At 31.6% G+C, this 20047-nt stretch overlaps 1 protein-coding gene across 3 annotated transcripts in view; it reads left to right on the forward strand.

Moving 5' to 3' along the window:
- Nucleotides 1-20047, forward strand: part of LOC143067636 (E3 ubiquitin-protein ligase HECTD1-like) — a 52532-nt gene that overhangs the window by 8400 nt on the left and 24085 nt on the right. For 2 of the 3 annotated variants that reach the window (XR_012975992.1, XM_076241032.1), the window contains exons 10-21: nucleotides 4328-4469; nucleotides 4783-4959; nucleotides 7626-8030; nucleotides 8339-8503; nucleotides 8763-8900; nucleotides 10286-10432; nucleotides 10854-10942; nucleotides 11415-11429; nucleotides 14007-14115; nucleotides 17108-17242; nucleotides 17820-17962; nucleotides 19557-19700. Coding sequence is in view for 2 of the 3 variants with exons in the window: in XM_076241032.1 (XP_076097147.1) it covers nucleotides 4328-4469; nucleotides 4783-4959; nucleotides 7626-8030; nucleotides 8339-8503; nucleotides 8763-8900; nucleotides 10286-10432; nucleotides 10854-10942; nucleotides 11415-11429; nucleotides 14007-14115; nucleotides 17108-17242; nucleotides 17820-17962; nucleotides 19557-19700 (1809 nt within the window). In the remaining variant the exon portion in view is untranslated. The remainder of the gene's footprint in view (nucleotides 1-4327; nucleotides 4470-4782; nucleotides 4960-7625; nucleotides 8031-8338; nucleotides 8504-8762; nucleotides 8901-10285; nucleotides 10433-10853; nucleotides 10943-11414; nucleotides 11430-14006; nucleotides 14116-17107; nucleotides 17243-17819; nucleotides 17963-19556; nucleotides 19701-20047) is intronic. The other variant, XM_076241033.1, reaches the window with a different exon arrangement.

A 20047-nucleotide genomic window follows, 5' to 3' on the forward strand; every position in this document is an offset into this window, starting at 1 on the left:
TTGTTTGATTTCATCAAAAAATGAATTATTGGGGTTCTTTGATATGCCAAATCTAACCGTGTATTTAGATTCTTAATTTTTGGTCCTGTTTTCAAATTGGTCTACATAAAGGTCCAAAGGGTCCAAAATTAAACTTAGTTTGATTTTAACAAAAATTGAATTCTTGGGATTTTTGATATGCTGAATCTAAACATGTACTTAGATTTTTGATTATGGGCCCAGTTTTCAAGTTGGTCCAAATCGGGGTCCAAAATTAAAATTTGTTTGATTTCAACAAAAATTGAATATTTAGGGTTCTTCAATATGCTGAATCTAACCATGTATTTAGATTTTTGGGGAAGACGGCTTCAAGCCGTCAATCCCCAATGGGGTTGACCAGAGTGACATTCCCTCACATCTTTCATTTTGTTTTTATAGTGTGGAAAATCCCCCAACAAATCTTACTGAGAATGATGAGATGGGAAGACACAAATGAATAAATTGACTATAAACACTTTTTTACACATTTCCCTTCTGTTTCTCTCGAAATTATCGTATAATGAGCTCTCATTTACACTATTTACGTTTCTTTTACAATCCGGAAAAATCAGTATGACGAGATATGCTAAATATATCCAACCTACATTATATTTTATAGTGACTTCATTGTTGGAATGCCACACTACGCATAAGCAGGGATATCCTTCACTGGTTATTTAAATCATTCTCAAAGATTGTGCACTTATTAAAAAATAGTATTTGTTAAATTTAAACATAACGATGTTTGCTGTAGATGATTCAAACATCAACATGCAATACTTTAATTTGTAGGTCAACAACTTTCAAAGTAAACAGGAAGTCCGAGGGCTACATGAGATCGGGGAGAGAAACGATCTTTTCCATTTTTTTCTTTAAAACTCTGTTTTGAGAATCTTCCTCCAATTCAGGAGCACCTCAATTTATAAGCTAATTATCAACTAAAATAAACATCTAAAATGTGACATTTAGTATATGATAAGTAGTCTTCCATTAAAACTAAATTTTGTGTACCAACATAATCATTGTAATAGTTACAAAAAAAATTACAAATGTTGCATTTTGTAGTTTAAACCCCTTCCCTTTCCTGAATGTGACCTACCGAATTAGACTATTTACCGGATTTGTTATCACATAAGCAACACGACGGTTGCCGCATGTGGAGCAGGATCTGCTTACCCTTCCGGAGCACCTGAGATCACCCCTAGTTTTTTGGTGGGGTTCGTGTTGTTTATTCTTTAGTTTTCTATGTTGTGTCGTGTGTGCTGTTGTTTGTTTGTCTTTTTCATTTTAGCCATGGCGTTGTCAGTTTGTTTTAGATTTATGAGTTTGACTGTCCCTTTGGTATCTTTCGTCCCTCTTTTAAACCTATTTATTCATGAAATTTTTACAAATATTTCAAAATGTAGGATTTGGAAACAAGCTTCACACAGTTTACATCAATCATATTGTTATTATACCCCACGCAACGAAGTTGCGGAGGGTATAATGTTTTTGACCCGTCCATCAGTCCGTCCGTCCGTCAGTCCTGTTTTTTGTCATCGCAACTCCTCTCAAACCACACAACAGAATTTCACGAAACCTTTTCAGATAATAAGGACATACTATGTAGTTGTGCATATCAACAGGAAATTACAATTCAATTTTTTTTCTAGGAGTTATGCCCCTTTGAACTTATTTACTTTAATGTACTACTGCAACAGTTTGTCATCTCAACTCCTCTCAAACCACACAACAGAGTTTCACGAAACCTTTTCAGATAATAAGGACATACTATGTAGTTGTGCATATCGACGGGAAATTGAGATTCAATTTTTTTTCTAGGAGTTACGCCCCTTTGAACTTATTTACTTTAATGTACTACTGCAACAGTTTGTCATCGCAACTCCTCTCAAACCACACAACAGAATTTCACGAAACCTTTTCAGATAATAAGGACATACTATGTAGTTGTGCATATCGACGGGAAATTGCGATTCAATTTTTTTTCTAGGAGTTACGCCCCTTTGAACTTATTTACTTTAATGTACTACTGCAACAGTTTGTCATCGCAACTCCTCTCAAACCACACAACAGAATTTCACGAAACCTTTTCAGATAATAAGGACATACTACGTAGATGTGCATATCAACAGGAAATTACAATTCAATTTTTTTCTAGGAGTTATGCCCCTTTGAACTTATTTACTTTAATGTACTACTGCAACAGTTTGTCATCTCAACTCCTCTCAAACCACAAAACAGAATTTCACGAAACCTTTTCAGATAATAAGGACATACTATGTTGTTGTGCATATCGACGGGAAATTGCGATTCAATTTTTTTTCTAGGAGTTACGCCCCTTTGAACTTATTTACTTTAATGTACTACTGCAACAGTTTGTCATCGCAACTCCTCTCAAACCACACAACAGAATTTCACGAAACCTTTTCAGATAATAAGGACATACTACGTAGATTTGCATATCAACAGGAAATTACGATTCAATTTTTTTTCTAGGAGTTATGCCCCTTTGAACTTATTTGCTTCAATGTACTTCTGCAACAGTTTGTCATCTCAACTCCTCTGAAAACACACAACAGAATTTCATGAAATTTTGTAGATAATAAGGACAAACTATGTAGATGTGTATATTGACAGGAAATTATTATTCAGTATTTTTTCTTATACAATTTTTTTTTCTTATACTTATTTAATTTCTCCAATGACAATGTGGGGGACGTGGGGTATGTGAGCGTGCTCACTAAGGTTCTTTAATTTTTATTAGTACCTGTATCCCTGTGATGAGAGATGTAACTGGGAACTTTATCAATGGAAATTTAAAACTGAATAGATTTTTCAGTCCTAACTTTCTTAAGAAAAAAACTTAAAATCTTAAGAGTACTGTCACAAAAAATGGAAAATGGCCCTAGCCTGCAGTTCAGTCGTACACTATTAAGATTTCAAAAATAATTGTAGTTGTTGTTAAATGACAGAATTCAACTAGTTGAATTTTAGATAATTAACTATCAACTTTAATTGAATGTTTAGATTTAGAAGATGCAGATCTCTTCCATTGGTCTAAATTGAACCCTAAACCAAAGAAACGAAATTACATTAAACAACAATTGATTCCAATAGTGTCAACCTTCCACATGTTCTAGCTGTTCTTTTTTTTCATTCTTTATATGAAGACTATCAAAAGATAACCCCCCCCCCCCCCAAAAAAAAAAAAATGAAATAGAAACAAGGGCCGTCTTTCCCCTCAGAGCTATTCAGCTCTTCGATTAATATTTGGGCCCAGTTATCAAATTGGTTCACATTGAGGTCTAAAGGGTCTAAAATTGAACATTATTTGATTTCAACAAAAATTGAATTCTTAGGGTTCTATGATATGCTGAATCTAACCATGTATTTAGATTTTGGATATTGGACCCTAATAGGTAAATGTCCAATTTAAATTTTTTGAAGATTAAGTTCTTAGACCACATTCATTCTGTGTCAGAAACCTATGTTGGGTCAACTATTTAATCACAATCCAAATTCAGAGCTGTAGCAAGCTTAAATGTTGTGTCCATACTTGCCCAAACTGTTCAGTGTTCGACCTCTGTGGTTGTATAAAGCTGTGCCCTGTGGAGCACCTGGTTCAGTTCTTGCATGGTTAAAAGTTATCGGTTTTCATGTATGCAAACATTGATGTTCTGTTATGATCACCATTAGGAAGTCTTTTCAGATGATTAATGATGAGGCAGGTAACCTTAATGCAGAAGTTGCACTTGATATTTGATCTCTTTCTGGCACAACTTTTTGGATTTCCATTTTCTGTTTAAGATTTCTGCTTTAATTATTTATTAATCAAAACTTCACTGACATGTTGATTCATGTAAATTGTCATGTTGTAGATTTCCATCAAAAGATCAGATATGTTGATTTTAATTTTATATGTTATACAGATATTTTTTTGCACCTGCTGTTTTACCCTTGTCTGTATGCATGTACGTCCCAAAATTGGTTTCCGTTCTCTAACCTGATTTAGCCTCAACCAAATGTTATGAAACTTATACAAAATGCTTATTACCACATAACTCAGATCAAGTTTGAATTTTGGTGGTGTCACTTAAACAGTTCTAGAGTTATTCCCCTTTATAAATGGAAAAATTGAAAAACTTTTAGTTTCCGTTTTTTAACTTAAGATTGCCTTAACCAAATGATATGAAACTTATACACAATGCTTATTACTACAAAATACAGATCTTGTGTTATTGTATGCTACAAACAGTTACTTTTATTTTCTCATAATAACTCCTAAATATTATTGAAACTCTTCTTACAGAAAATCCTGTTTATCATTGTTGAAAAAGATGATACATTACGTCACCAACACATTGATATGTGAACTGTCTAATCCAGAGGTGAATGTTGTTAACTTTGCTGCTGCCCTCACTGAAGTAATGACTAATGTTCTGGATCATGAGGTAATGATATAGTTTGAAGGAAGTAGGTTTAGATAGATATTTTTATTATCAAGCTATCTGTAAAAGAAAATTTATTTATAACAGAAATTAATGTTAACAGATATAGATTTTCGATGGATAAGCTACGTTTTTAAATTTCTTTTAAATTTTGATATTTTCTTTTATACCATGATGATTTTAGGATACATTTTTTGCTTGCACAAGTGATTATTTTGTCGCGTCCATTCTATGATTAATTCAATAGGTCTACATTAACTTTCATATAAGATCAAATATTTGATTGAGATTAGAATTATAAGATTTATTTTGTCAGGATGAGGACGAGAACCACCAGATAGTACTGAACATCATACAAGATATGATGAAGAAAGGCCAGGAATCTCAAGATGTCTTTCTTGAACATTTTGGTAGACTGGGACTATTTGGTAGGGTCCAGTGCATAGCTGGTCCTATGGAGGAACTGGAAGGAGCTATAGCCATGGAAGAAAAGGTATGTTTGTTTTACTAAGAAAAAAATAATTATAGATCATTCCTATTGCGACCAAATGAAAATTTCCCCCAGAGTCATCTATTGGTCAATTTATTTAAACTTATGTCCAATTGAATAAATACAATAGCTATTGTTCTCTGTGTAGTTTATTCTCTGGTGCAGAATTTTTTTCTAAAAGAAATCCATTGATTATTTGAGTAAAAAAATGTCTTAAAAATACATAAAAATACATGTTTCATATCACAAAACTGCATGTTGTGATGTCTTTATTTTATGAATAATATTTTTTATACGACCGCAAAATTTGAAAAATTTTTCGTCGTATATTGCTATCACGTTGGCGTCGTCGTCGTCGTCCGAATACTTTTAGTTTTCGCACTCTAACTTTAGTAAAAGTGAATGGAAATCTATGAAATTTTAACACAAGGTTTATGACCACAAAAGGAAGGTTGGTATTGATTTTGGGAGTTTTGGTCCCAACATTTTAGGAATTAGGGGCCAAAAAGGGCCCAAATAAGCATTTTCTTGGTTTTCGCACTATAACTTTAGTTTAAGTTAATAGAAATCTATGAAATTTTGACACAAGGTTTATGACCACAAAAGAACGGTTGGGATTGATTTTGGGAGTTTTGGTTTCAACAGTTTAGGAATTAGGGGCCAAAAAAGGGCCCAAATAAGCATTATTCTTGGTTTTCGCACAATAACTTTAGTTTAAGTAAATAGAAATCAATGAAATTTAAACACAATGTTAATGACTACAAAAGGAAGGTTGGTATTGATTTTGGGAGTTTAGGTTCCAACAGTTTAGGAATTAGGGGCCAAAAAGGGGCCCAAATAAGCATTTTTCTTGGTTTTCGCACCATAACATTAGTATAAGTAAATAGAAATCTATGAAATTTAAACACAAGGTTTATGACCATAAAAGGAAGGTTGGTATTGATTTTGGGAGTTTTGGTCCCAACAGAATAAGGGGCCCAAAGGGTCCAAAATTAAACTTTGTTTGATTTCATCAAAATTGAATAATTGGGGTTCTTTGATATGCCGAATCTAACTATGTATGTAGATTCTTAATTTTTGGTCCCGTTTTCAAATTGGTCTACATTAAGGTCCACAGGGTCCAAAATTAAACTTAGTTTGATTTTAACAAAAATTGAATCCTTGGGGTTCTTTGATATGCTGAATTTAAAAATGTACTTAGATTTTTAATTATTGGCCTAGTTTTCAAGTTGGTCCAAATGGGGGTCCAAAATTAAACTTTGTTTGATTTCATCAAAAATTGAATAAATGGGTTCTTTGATATGCCAAATCTAACTGTGTATGTAGATTCTTAATTTTTGGTCCAGTTTTCAAATTGGTCTACATTAAGGTCCAAAGGGTCCAAAATTAAACTAAGTTTGATTTTAACAAAAATTAAATTCTTGGGCTTATTTGATATGCTTTATCTAAATATGTACTTTGATTTTTGATTATGGGCCCAGTTTTCAAGTTGGTCCAAATCAGGATTCCATATCAAGTATTGTGCAATAGCAAGAAATTTTCAATTGCACAGTATTGCACAATAGCAAGAAATATCTAATTGCACAATATTGTGCAATAGCAATTAATTTTCAATTGGAGTTATCTTTCTTTGTATAGAATAGTAGTTGATAATATATGTTGGAAATTTGTCAGACATGACTATGATGTCATTTTCTATTTTTATTTGCCAATAACTTTATGTTAATAACTACATTGGAAATTTGCCAATATAAAATGTTGCTGATGAAGCTTTTTTTCCTTATCTTATCTAAAATGTTTTTAGATAATGTATGTTGGACATTTGCCAGACATGACTATGATGTCATTTTCTATTTTTATTTGCCAATAACTTTATGTAAATAACTTCATTGGAAATTTGCCAATATAAAATGTTGCGGATGAAGTTTTTTTTATTGTTTTATACAATAAACAATGTATATTCACTTTTACTACCAACCAATCTTTACCATTCAGTGATAACAAGCACTTTATTTTACATTTTAATATTTTATGATGTATTTAAAAGAGTAGTTATTGTTGCAAACTCCATTAGAAATTTGAATTGATATCAGTTTTGGAAAAAGGGAAACGGGGATGTGAAAAAAAAGGGGGGGGGGGTTTAAATTTTTCTCATTTCAGATTTCATAAATAAAAAGAAAATTTCTTCAAACATTTTTTTGAGAGGATTAATATTCAACAGCATAGTGAATTGCTCAAAGGCAAAAAAAAAAAAAGTTCATTAGACCACATTCATTCTGTGTCCGAAACCTATGCTGTGTCAACTATTTAATTTTAGATTTAAAAAGTTTGAAGAAGAAATCTTTAATTGATTTGTAAAATCTTGACATTTGTTTTGTGTAAAAAAAAAACCATGTAATGTCAAAAATTTGATCACAATCCAAATTCAGAGCTGTATCACGCTTGAATGTTTTGTCCATACTTGCCCCAACTGTTCAGGGTTCGACCTCTGCGGTTGTATAAAGCTGCGCCCTGCGGAGCACCTGGTTTAATCTGCAATATAAGAAGGTACAAGGCTATTTGTAAATACATCTGCCATCATACTCCACTATATTATTGGTATATATCTCCTATTTATCCAGAAATTAGCTTCCCACCTCGTTATTTGAACTATTTGAACTGTTTTGCAGGTTGAGGAAGATAACTCTTTAGAAGATGCTACAGAGATTGTACAGGGTAGACCGTACCATTGGAGAGACTGGTGTATAGTACGTGGACGTGATTGTCTATATCTCTGGAGTGATGCTGCAGCATTAGAGCTGTCTAACGGTAGTAATGGATGGTTTAGATTTATACTAGATAGTAAATTAGCTACAATGTATTCCAGTGGTAGTCCAGAAGGAGGGTCGGACAGTTCAGAAAACAGAGGGGAGTTCTTGGAAAAATTACAGCGTGCTCGTAGCTTGATCAAGAGTGGAACTGTCAGCCAACCATTATTGTCACATCTTGGTTCACCAAGACTAGTTATTGGGAATTGGTCTTTGTCTTGTAAGAAAGAAGGAGAGTTACACATACATAATGCAGATGGTCAACAGGTTAATATAATATAAATAATAGAATTGTGTAATTAGGATGAAAATTCTGACCTTATGAATGTATTAGTGAGGACTAGGGTTTTCTTCTGAGACTTTCTTTATGCTGAAGTAAAGTAAGTTTTGGTTAATTGATTCTTTCCAAGTTATCACTAATTCACCTGTATTATAGATTAAGTTCTGACATTAATGTGAGATATCTTTACTTTCAAATTCCTGATAACAAATAAAGTAACAGATAAAACTTGATAAGATTCTAACTATGAATTTAAGAGTAGAAGTTTTATTTATGTTTTTTTCTCTATTTTCAGTCAACCATTCTGAAGGAAGATGTACCAGGGTTTATATTTGAGTCAAATCGTGGAACAAAACACTCATTTACAGCAGAGACCTCCCTGGGAGCAGAGTTCTCAACAGGATGGGGAGGAAAGAAGAGTAAGAAATTCAAATCAAAGACAGAAGAAATAAAAACAAAGGTAATTGCCATAAACTCAACATGTGTTCTGTGTTCATATTTCTTAATTTAGAAAAGGAAGCACTTTAATATTAGTCTTTATTTTTCTCACATTTTGATTTTTTTTGTGTTGCTTATCAGCTAAGGTAGCTCAACACATAGGGATCATTTTCTTTCATTTTGCATTGTCTTGTCCTTTTCACACTTTATTTCAACCTACAACTCATCTGAAACAACTTATGAGTTCCACAGAAGTAAACAATTGATTTTCCTTGTTTCAGGTGAAGAATCAAGCTAGAGATATTTATGAGCAATATTTCAGAGCAGCTGAAGCCATGCCTAGAGGTGTGGTAGCCAAGATTAGAATCATTGTACAACAGCTAGAGGCAGCTTGTGCCAAACAAATTAGTCAAGTAAAGGTTAGTTTCAATAACAGGAGAAAATTAGTTCAGCTTGCATAAGGCAGATTTTACAATAAGAAGGAAATATTGTTCTTTTGTATCCATCAAAAAAGCAATTGCTGAAACTGTGAAACCGACTGTGTAATGGAGTAATGCATTATGTTATTGAATAAAATGTGTCTTTCTGAGTAAATAAAAATAAAAATTACTCTGTGTTTGTGTTTTTTGTTAGAATTAGAGGGTTTTCCATTTCAAAATATTGGACATGGAATAGACATCATGACCTACTTTACTGACATCCAGCTTATTTGGAGTGGAATTTTGAAGTATTATTTATAAGTGGAGCCTAATAACATGGACTTATATTTTAATAAAAAGTCTTCTTTTGTGTTTTAATCATAACTTTAAGGCAGTTTTTTATTGGTAAAGGCTAAAAAAGGTAATTTAATAATATTGTTGCTAACGTCACGTCTTTTCCGTCCATTGTGGTATGTCACGATCGCAATTTTCTTGATGGTTCTCAGACAGCCCATTGTAGTTATTTTTATCCTGGGTTTTATAAATAATTGAAAATAGCAATCATATTAAATTTGGATGACGTAAGGGGTTCAAAGGACTTGAGGAATCAATATCATTGGCTGTTTTATTTTTTGCGAACGTTACTCTCGACGTTTCCGTCCAAATCAGTGTCACGTGAGCAACATATATTTAGATCTGTAACTCTCCTGTATAGGAGTTACGATATCGCCCTTTGCAGAAATAGATTCGGAGTCAGTTCCTTCACATGATGGGGAAGCAAAGATGGAAAGTTGTATGTAATATCGTTACAAGAGGACCTTAAATGTATTCCGTCCACCAAAAAGACGTTCGCAACAAAACGTAATGTCATGATAGTAGATGTTGCTAATGTTACTATTACGAATTGGTTTCTTGTGTATTCAGTTGATATAAAGTACACCTGCAAATGACATTCTGTATATTTAGAAATTCTAAACCAGACTGTACAATTTTATTACTCCAGGCATATATTAAACATCACTGTGTGCATACATTTTAACTTTTAAAGATGTTGTTGCTCATGTGACATGTCCAAATGTCGCTAACGTTACTCATTTTTGTCTCTGTCACGTTAGCAACATGAAAGTAGGAGACAGAACACAATACTGTAAAATCTGCCATAATATAATCCTAAGTAATATGATTCTATTATTTTACTTCAAAAATGATTGACACTTATCATAATGGTTCACTGGATCATTACTTAAATATTATAAGTATAATTTTATTTGATCTTCACTTTTAAATATGCCTGTATTGTAAAATTTTTAATCATTAACCATTGGTGATAACGTTAACTTTTTATTCAATTGCTTGATGGTAAAGAAACGTTACTCTATTTTCAGTCCCCTGATGGTGAAGTAGCTTGGAGAGATGACATGAAGGCCTCTTTTGAATCTCTGGTAGATTTACTGAAAGAAGAGCATACAGTATCCTCTTATGAGCTGCATTCCAGTGGCCTTGTCCAAACACTTCTTAATATACTTAGTAATGTAAGTAGCTTTCTCTTTGCCTTACTTTAGAATTGTTTCAATTGTGACTTTAATTTATTTAATTTATTATTATCTACAATATGTTTCATGGATTTCAGCCACCAATGAATGAACATTAAACTAAAAAATTAGGAAAGAAGTGAATAAATTTTAAACTTAATTTCTATGAAATAATGCATTCAAATTGTAAAAGCTGTTTATATGACCAAAAATGGGCATTGAAGAAACCTGTCATTGTCTACAACATTGGACAACTGGTCTAAATCCTAAGAATTGATGTTGCAAAGTAATTATATAAAAAAAAAAAACTAAAACGTTCAAACCCTTCTTGTTATAGAATCACTCTAAATGTATCTATCTGTGTTATTCCAGTAATGCACCTTTAACTTTGATTTAAATCACATGTTTATTTTTTACTCAGAATGTAGAGGATTCGGACAGTAAAGAGAGCAAGAAAAGGACAAAAGAAAGAATCAATATATTTAGGACAATCTTCCAGGATCAGGGAGAGTAAGTTGTACTTATTTTGATAAGAAATGCTCAATATACACCAAGTATGTTACATGTGATAATGATTGGCTTGGTGAATTTATCAGATCATTCTGTTGATATTATCACCGATATTGTGATGAAATAACTTTTCAATTTAGATATTTTATATTAGTTTGAAATATTGAAAAATTTAAAATGACTAGAATGGTAAAATTTTTGCAATTATTTAATCAGCCAAATGTTGTTTACCTTTCATTAAAAGTTAGTTCTTATATCTTTGTTTGAAAAAAACCCACATGAAGAATGATGATTGTAAACATTTACAAATATAAGCCAAACAAAAGCTTTATGGTAATGGAAACCTTTGTAGATTGCATGACTAGCTATTTTAATGTTTACGGCTGTACTATTACTTAATCACAGTTGTAGTATATTACTGTAAAGTGATAGAATTGGTTTAAATACTTATAGTCTTGTTTTATAATTTAAGCTTATCAGAAGAAGGGTGAGCACTTAAGCTTAATCTACTTCTTTATTTATGCTACTTACATTTTTGCTTGTATCAAATTATACATGGGCTTACAGTGTTTTCCCTAGGCTATTCATGCATTGGGGTGCCGCTATGCTTAAAATTCGGCTGCCATGCGTTTATCATAGCCGCAATGCATCCCGCTATGTGTGAATTTTTTATTATCTTATAATGTGAAGTGACAAGGGACAATACTCTACAGGTGTTTCAAACTCACTGGACTGACGCAACGCTCTGATTTTACAACAATGTTGATTAGATAGAACAACATTCAAGACTTTGATTACATAATAGAAATTGGGAGTTCAAATTGTTTTAATGATAAATAAACTGACACAGCTTTCAAATATCCTTCCGTGAAAAATAAAAAGTAAACCTTTTGCAGTATAAATTTTACGATTTTGAAATTGTATGTTTGACATCGTTATAACTTAATTTATTGAAATATTTTTATCAAACTCAGTTGATAGTTGAAACAGAGAATACACATCATTGATTTGAAAAATGATGTAACTTTAACCTGCGTAGCAGAGTTCAAATAATATCCAAATTAAATTAATTAAGAGCTGTAATCCATGATCACAAATGGAATATTTTGTTAACAATTGTTGAAAGCCATGTGCTTTTTGGCGGGGAAATTCAGGAAACCCCTTTTAAAAAACAGGAAACAGTTACATTTCATTGTTATTTATAGACAGAAAGAATTTCGTTTTGATTACCTTCTAAGATTTATTCATGAAAAATTAATAATTTCTTGGGGTGAAACTGGTAATACTTTAATACTCTACATCTAGGGGTGAGGGTTTTTTTTTTAATTTTTTTTTTTTTCATAATATTACAAATATAAGCTAACCAGTCTGAAAAGGCATGGTTAAATGGATTTTAATTCTGAAAAACTCAATGGGGTTTATTAAGTCCATTATTATTTCCATCTTAATCAGAAACAAGCTACATGTATAAGGTATTTCAATCATATATTATTGGCTTTATAAGAATATTAAAGACTATAAATAAGTATGTACCTGTAGTAAAAAAAAACCTGGTAGAGCCTAAAAAAAATTCTACAGGGCCCTCAGAAAACACTTTTGGATCCAGGCTGGCCTTGAGAGAAAATGAAAATGTTAAGTATTGTTCCTGACTGTATTGCAGATCTATGTGAAGTTTTTAAACTGACATGCACAATTCATTTCACTAGTGTAATAAAAATAATTCTACAAAACAACGCTGCGCTTCGCATTGCAAATTCGCCTTAGACCCACGATGCATCAAAAATTTCTAGGGAAGACACTGGCTTATTTCCATTTAAATATGCATAGCAACTGGGAAATATAATCTGGCAAATCAGTTATATTTACAATTTAGACCATTTTGAATGACTTTCTTTCTTTATGTGTTATTTGAATAGAAACCTCTAGAGCTTTTTAAAGTCAGGTTACAACCCTTTAGTTATTCTATTTCAGTTTGTTATAATGGTAATTGAAAATCAGTTAAATAAGAAGATATAAGAATACATTTCATTTTATATATGTATATATATTGAGTAAAGTGTTTTGTTGAATACTTCTTTTAAAATATTGTTGCTAGCATTTGCTGAAAAAATATATCTGCATAGTTCATTTATCTGTACAACTCTTCATGTACATATATATTTATACATTTCTAAGAGGGTATCCAATGATTTAAATTTGATAGTAATTAATGAAACTAAACAAATTTACTTTGACTTAATTTCTTGGCTTTCCTTTCCTTGCCAGACTTTTGCATAAACTTTTGAAATTCATTTTAACTGGATTCAGTTGTTAGAAAAGAAATCATTTAACAATGAACATTTATCCATATGTTATTTGCTTTAATTGCAAAGACTTAGCTACTGGTTTAAGTTTTCTGGATAACTTAAGCTAGTGTCCAATTCTTATGAACAACTGAGTCCAGTTTTACATACGTCATCATAGCTTATGAATTTTATGTTCAGTAGCAGATCCAGAGATTAGAGCAGCCTGTTGTGACATAATGGGACTGTTTCCGATTTGTATCTTATGGTCTCACTGACATTTACTTCACACCAACTTTCATTCAATTGATTACATATCATTTTCATTCAAGTAGTAGCAAAAATTCTCATTTATACATGTACACTAACTACTGACAAATTTTGATTATTTACCTGATAACAGAAACCCAATTTCTTTCAACCCAACAAATGTTGGAGTCTTACTATTTTCTTATGGTGAACTTTGATTGGATTCTACTTTCAACTGAATCCCTGTGTATAGATTCTATAACAGTGTACATAATTGTGATTATGGTGTTAGATACAACATATTTTATTGATAGGTAATTTTTTGGGCAAATTAAATTTATAAACAAAAAAGACAACACACATTCCTATTTCACAGTTCTTAGAAAATATACTTAATAATTTATAATATGGTTTAGGTGGATGAACTGACTAGCCCCTGTGTAATGCATAATTAACATAGACACATATCTAGTTGATAATATGATGATGCATTACCATCAATGTAAGCTTATAACCAAACTATTTTGTTACAGGTTAACTCCAGCTATAGCACTTGTAAGAAAGCTGATATCAGTCCTAGAATCTATAGAAAAATTACCTGTGTATAGCTATGATTTACCTGGTTCAGGTTATGGACTACAGGTATGTAAATTACCTGTGTATAGTTATTATTTACCTGGTTCAGGGTATGGACTACAGATATTTGAACTTATTTGCCTCAATATACCTCTGGAACAGTTTGTCATAACAACTCCTCTGAAACCACACAACAAAATTTCACAAAACTTTGTAGATAATAAGGACATACAATGTAGATGTGCATATTGACAGGAAATTATGATTCAATTTTTATACGACCGCAAAAATTAAAATTTTTTGGTCGTATATTGCTATCACGTTGGCGTCGTCGTCGTCCTGCGTCGTTGTCGTCGTCCGAATACTTTTAGTTTTCGCACTCTAACTTTAGTAAAAGTGAATAGAAATCAATGAAATTTTAACACAAGGTTTATGACCACAAAAGGAAGGTTGGGATTGATTTTGGGAGTTTTGGTCCCAACATTTTAGGAATAAGGGGCCAAAAAGGGCCCAAATAAGCATTTTCTTTGTTTTCGCACTATAACTTTAGTTTAAGTGAATAGAAATCTATGAAATTTTGACACAAGGTTTATGACCACAAAAGGACGGTTGGGATTGATTTTGGGAGTTTTGGTTCCAACAGTTTAGGAATTAAGGGCCAAAAAAGGGCCCAAATAAGCATTATTCTTGGTTTTCGCACCATAACTTTAGTATAAGTAAATAGAAATCAATGAAATTTAAACACAAGGTTTATGACCACAAAAGGAAGGTTGGGATTGATTTTTGGAGTTGAGGTCACAACAGTTTATGAATTAGGGGCCAAAAAGGGGCCCAAATAAGCATTATTTTTGGTTTTTGCACCATAACTTTAGTATAAGTAAATAGAAATCTATGAAATTTAAACACAAGGTTTATGACCATAAAAGGAAGGTTGGGTTTGATTTTGGGAGTTTTGGTCCCAACAGTTTAGGAATAAGGGGCCCAAAGGGTCAAAAATTGAACTTTGTGTGATTTCATCAAAAATTGAATAATTGGGGTTCTTTGATATGCCGAATCTAACTATGTATGTAGATTCTAAATTTTTGGTCCCGTTTTCAAATTGGTCTACATTAAGGTCCAAAGGGTCCAAAATTAAACTTAGTTTGATTTTAACAAAAATTGAATCCTTGGGGTTCTTTGATATGCTGAATTTAAAAATGTACTTAGATTTTTAATTATTGGCCTAGTTTTCAAGTTGGTCCAAATGGGGGTCCAAAATTAAACTTTGTTTGATTTCATCAAAAATTGAATAAATGGGTTCTTTGATATGCCAAATCTAACTGTGTATGTAGATTCTTAATTTTTGGTCCAGTTTTCGAATTGGTCTACATTAAGGTCCAAAGGGTCCAAAATTAAACTAAGTTTGATTTTAACAAAAATTAAATTCTTGGGCTTATTTGATATGCTTTACCTAAACATGTACTTTGATTTTTGATTATGGGCCCAGTTTTCAAGATGGTCCAAATCAGGATTCCATATCAAGTATTGTGCAATAGCAAGAAATTTTCAATTGCACAGTATTGCACAATAGCAAGAAATATCTAATTGCACAATATTGTGCAATAGCAATTAATTTTCAATTGGAGTTATCTTTCTTTGTATAGAATAGTAGTTGATAATATATGTTGGAAATTTGCCAGACATGACTATGATGTCATTTTCTATTTTTATTTGCCAATAACTTTATGTAAATAACTTCATTGGAAATTTGCCAATATAAAATGTTGCTGATGAAGTTTTTTTTATTGTTTTATACAATAAACAATTTATATTCACTTTTACTACCAACCAATCTTTACCATTCAGTGATAACAAGCACTTTATTTTACATTTTAATATTTTATGATGTATTTAAAAGAGTAGTTATTGTTGCAAACTCCATTAGAATTTGAATTGATATCAGTTTTGGAAAAAGGGAAACGGGGATGTGAAAAAAAAATGGGGGGGGGGGGGGGGGGGGGGGGTTAAATTTTTCTCATTTCAGATTTCATAAATAAAAAGAAAATTTCTTCAAACATTTTTTTGAGAGGATTAATATTCAACAGCATAGTGAATTGCTCAAAGGCAAAAAAAAAATGTTTAAGTTCATTAGACCACATTCATTCTGTGTCAGAAACCTATGCTGTGTCAACTATTTAATTTTAGATTTAAATAAGTTTGAAGAAGAAATCTTTAATTGATTTGTAAAATCTTGACATTTGTTTTGTGTAAAAAAAACCATGTAATGTCAAAAATTTGATCACAATCCAAATTCAGAGCTGTATCACGCTTGAATGTTTTGTCCATACTTGCCCCAACTGTTCAGGGTTCGACCTCTGCGGTCGTATAAAGCTGCACCCTGTGGAGCACCTGGTTTTCTTATGCAATTTTTTTTCCTTACAGTTATTTCATTTCTCCAGTGACTGTGGGGATCTAGGGTATGTGAGCGTGCCCACTAAGGTTCTTTAATTTCTTCTGTCAAGTTATATTCTAATTGTAGATATAATACATGTATTTAGTTATAATGTAGATAAATCAACCACATAAAATACCTGGTTTCTAAGTTGTGATTCGCAAAGATCCAAGTTTTGTTTATAGGCAGTTAAATTAAATATGTGTCTAGTTATTAATCACAGGTTTCAGGTGATATTAACTATGGTATACACTCATTAAGTGAAATCAAATGAAAGTTCTGTTCAAAACATGCTTGATATTCATACTTGAACACATTTCAATAATTTACTTTAACTCCCTCGGACTGTTCATGGAATTGGTCACATTTTTCTCAGAAACTATGAATCAGAGTTCCTTGAAATTTTGTTTCATCATCCATGTGAGCATGCTATACTTTGTCTTCACATGTATTACTCTTCAACTTCCTATTAACCAAATACTTAAAGATTGGGTATCATTATCAGCATTAGCTTCATGTTGACAGAGCTGCTAAAAAACCTTGTTAAATCATTGTGTAATGATTTTAAACCCTGTATTATCTAATAAAATAGCTTCAGTGAAATTTAAGATTTTTTTTAAATTTCAGATCTTAACCAGGAGAATCAGATTCCGATTAGAAAGGTCATCAGGTGACACTACTTTGCTGGATAGAAGTGGTTGTAACCTGAAGATGGAGCCACTTACAAATGTAGCCTCACTAGAGAGATATCTACTGAAAATGGTGGGTTTAACTAGTATATATATATATATATATATATATATATATATATATATATATATATATATATATATATATATATATATATAAAGCATACTGTTGTCTACATCATAAAAATAATTGCAATTGAAAACACGAAGGAACTATACTGATATTCTTAAAAGTAAAAAGTTCATCCGAGATTTCCATCTGATTATAATGGCTGAATATCCAAAAATTGAGTTCCTTATCATTCATGGGTTCTTTCGGTAAATATAAACTACAAATTTAAATGAAGTAGTAATTTTCTATGAGCTTGTATACAGACAAAAACTAGATATCAGATATCTTTGGCGAAAACAAGATATCAAATTTCTGCTTTATCCACATAAATTGGTACCCAAGAAAATGAATGATGGTTTCTCATAACTGAAAATTTAAGTGAAGAAAGATTCTGAAGTGTAAGTGAAGAAAGATTCTGAAAGGTATCACTTTATCAACAATCAGAAAAAGTTCAATAGTTTAAATTTTAGAATTCATATTTATATATATTTAAATTATCTGTATATTTCTATGAATTTAAATGACTTGTTTTTGACAGGTTGCCAAACAGTGGTATGATTATGACAGACAAACTTTTACCTTTGTGAAGAAATTAAAGGAAGCTGTATCATCCATTACATTTACCTACCAGGGTGACTTTGATGAACATGGATTAATGTATTGGATTGGTTCTAATTCAAAGTAAGTATTATAGGATATCAGTACATGGTTTTCACTTAAGCTGTTTTCAATGTTGGCTTTATTTTCAATATTTTGGTTCAACTATACAATTTTTATATGCCCCTTTTTTACATTGGAAAAATTGAAGAATTTTTTTTAGTTTCTGTTCTCTACAACTTAAAGTCATATGAAACCTCAAATTAAAAAAAAAAATGCAACTTATGTACATAAACTTTTTTTCTGAGGAAAATTCTTTAATTTGTCCACATTTAGAAGAAGTTTACTTATTTTTAATTGTTTGCTGCCAGGAAGCAATTCGCCGACATATTTTCCGTATGCAAAGTGACCTAAGCGTGACCCTCCTCGTAAAAATCTGGTGATAGCAATACGCATGAATCTGTCATTAAAATAAACAATTACCTGATTGTATATGTTAAACACGTGCTAAGTAGCCATGCTTTTTGTTGATTATTTACTATAAGGTGACAATCGGTAAACTTTGCGTTCAAAACACGGCATTTAATGAGTAGCCATATTTGTTAAATCATAAACAGGCAGATAGAAAAAAAATTGACGATTATACGATATATTTGCGTAAAAAATGATAAAATCGTGCACAGAGGACTAAGTTTATGATATATACATGCATTGGTTCAAGAATTGGATGAACATTATTTTTCACCAGTCACTCATTTTTTATGACTTTAACTTGTCTCAACTAAATTTAATGAAATGTGTATATAATGCTTATTGCCTCTAAACTCAGTTTAAGTTCAATTTTTGGCAGCTTTACTTTTACATTTCTTGAGTTATGTCCCTTTAAAATGTTATATGCTAGCGGGGGCATTAACTGTATCCTTTTGGACACATTCCCCATTTTTTTTTTTAGAAGTTACTATTATTAATATTAATTTTAACCATGACTGTATGACATTTTATATTTTAATATTTTATGATGGATTTAAATGAGTAGTTATTGTTGCAAACTCCATTAGAAATTTGAATTGAGATCATTTTTGGAATAAGGGAAAGGGAGAAGTGAACAAAAAATTGGGGTGAGGGTCAATTTTTTTTTCTCATTTCAGATTTCAGAATTTAAAAAGAAAATTTCTTCAAATATTTTTTCTTTGAGAGGATTAATATTCAACAGCATAGTAAATTGTTCAAAAGCAAAAAAAAATGTTTAAGTTCATTAGACCACATTCATTCTGTGTCATAAACCTATGCTGTGTCAACTATTTAATCACAATCCAAATTCAGAGCTGTATCCAGCTTGAATGTTGTGTCCATACTTGCCCCAACAGTTCAGGGTTCAACCTCTGCGGTCCTATAAAGCTGCGCCCTGCGGAGCCTCTGGTTAAGAATTATGCCCCTTTGAAATATCAAATATGTGCAACGCAGGGTATATTGCAACTCTGTTCTTTTATTGATCATTTAAATTGTCAATAAATGCATATGATTTGCTGATAATGGATAATGCTTTGACTTTTTCCTAAAAAAAATCTACACCAAAAAATCAGATAACAGATTACTAAAAACTAAAATTGGTATTTTTATGAAGAAAAGCAAGAGATTTTACAAATTCAAAATATCATATTTTTTTTTTCTTTTTCAGAACAGCCTATGAGTGGGTTAATCCAGCACATTATGGCTTGGTTGTAGTAACATCATCAGAAGGAAGAAATCTCCCATACGGTAAACTGGAGGACATTCTGAGCAGGGATAGTGCTGCACTCAACTGTCATACAAATGATGACAAGTAAGTAACCATCAGTATAGCTGCTTTAAATCATAAAAACCCAATCATAAAATATTGATAAGAAGGCCGTTCATTTTCTCTTTATATTCATATTTTGTCATTACAAGGCCTTTTATAGCTTTGATATGCAGTATGGGTTTTGGTGATTGTTGAGGGCTTTGCGGTGACCTAGTGTTGTTTCATTGGCAAAAATAACACATCTCCTTATTTATATAATTTTTGAAAATATTATCTGATGGTAAATGTTATCAAAGTACTTTCTGTTTTAATTTTATTCAAGAATTACTTTTTTTATTTATTATCAAGTTTTATTTCGATTTCTTGATTGAATTGACAAACTATGGATA

Source organism: Mytilus galloprovincialis, chromosome 3 (assembly GCF_965363235.1).
Source record: "Mytilus galloprovincialis chromosome 3, xbMytGall1.hap1.1, whole genome shotgun sequence".
In the NCBI taxonomy this organism is placed as follows: domain Eukaryota; kingdom Metazoa; phylum Mollusca; class Bivalvia; order Mytilida; family Mytilidae; genus Mytilus; species Mytilus galloprovincialis.